This window comes from Eimeria mitis, genomic scaffold (assembly GCF_000499745.2).
Source record: "Eimeria mitis Houghton genomic scaffold, Emh_scaff1296, whole genome shotgun sequence".
NCBI lineage: Eukaryota > Apicomplexa > Conoidasida > Eucoccidiorida > Eimeriidae > Eimeria > Eimeria mitis.
Genome location: NW_013568645.1, coordinates 5,169 through 5,748, shown reverse-complemented (window position 1 = coordinate 5,748; position 580 = coordinate 5,169). Strand labels below are relative to the sequence as shown.

The following is a 580-nucleotide window of genomic DNA, read 5'->3' as shown; positions in this document are numbered from 1 at the left end:
CTGGCTGCCCGTCGCTCTAAAGTGCATGCGAGTATCCTTGTCTCTGCAGAACGAAGCAGCAGCAGCAGCAGCAACAACAACAACAGCAGCAGCAGCAGCAGCAGCAAACGCCCTGGGAGCCGAAGAAGAAACTGTCTCGCTGCAGGAGCTGCAGCAGGAAGTGCAGCAGCTGCAGAGCCTCGATCATCCGTGCATAGTCAAGCTGCTTGGAGTGTCTCTGCTGTCCAGCAGCAGCAACAGGCAGCAGCAACCACAGCAGCAGCAGCAGCAGCAGCAGCAGCAACATGCGAAACAGCAGCAGGCGAGGCAGCAAAAGCACTACCGCGTCGCTCTCGTCATGGAGCTCTGCAGCGGTATGGCTAGCGACTGAGTCGTGGGGTGTATAGGCAGCTAGTTTCCGGTGTACATGCAGCTCTTCTGCGGTGTATGCGCAGCTCTTCTATGGTGTATGTACAGCTTTCATGGGGTGTATCTGCATCTAATTTTTTTTTGCTTCGACAAGTTTTGCTGCTGCTGCTGCGTTGTGTCTTCGGGTTGGGGTATATTCAGGTTGCTGAGAGAGTGCAAGAGTTTATGTTTC

At 54.5% G+C, this 580-nt stretch overlaps 1 protein-coding gene across 1 annotated transcript in view; it reads left to right on the top strand.

Moving 5' to 3' along the window:
• EMH_0033980 (uncharacterized protein) overlaps window positions 1-580 on the top strand; it is a gene marked incomplete at both ends in the record, with an annotated part of 11,182 nt that overhangs the window by 5,834 nt on the left and 4,768 nt on the right. Inside the window, one exon of the mRNA XM_013494809.1 lies at window positions 3-353. Coding sequence (XP_013350263.1) covers window positions 3-353 — 351 coding nt within the window. The remainder of the gene's footprint in view (window positions 1-2; window positions 354-580) is intronic.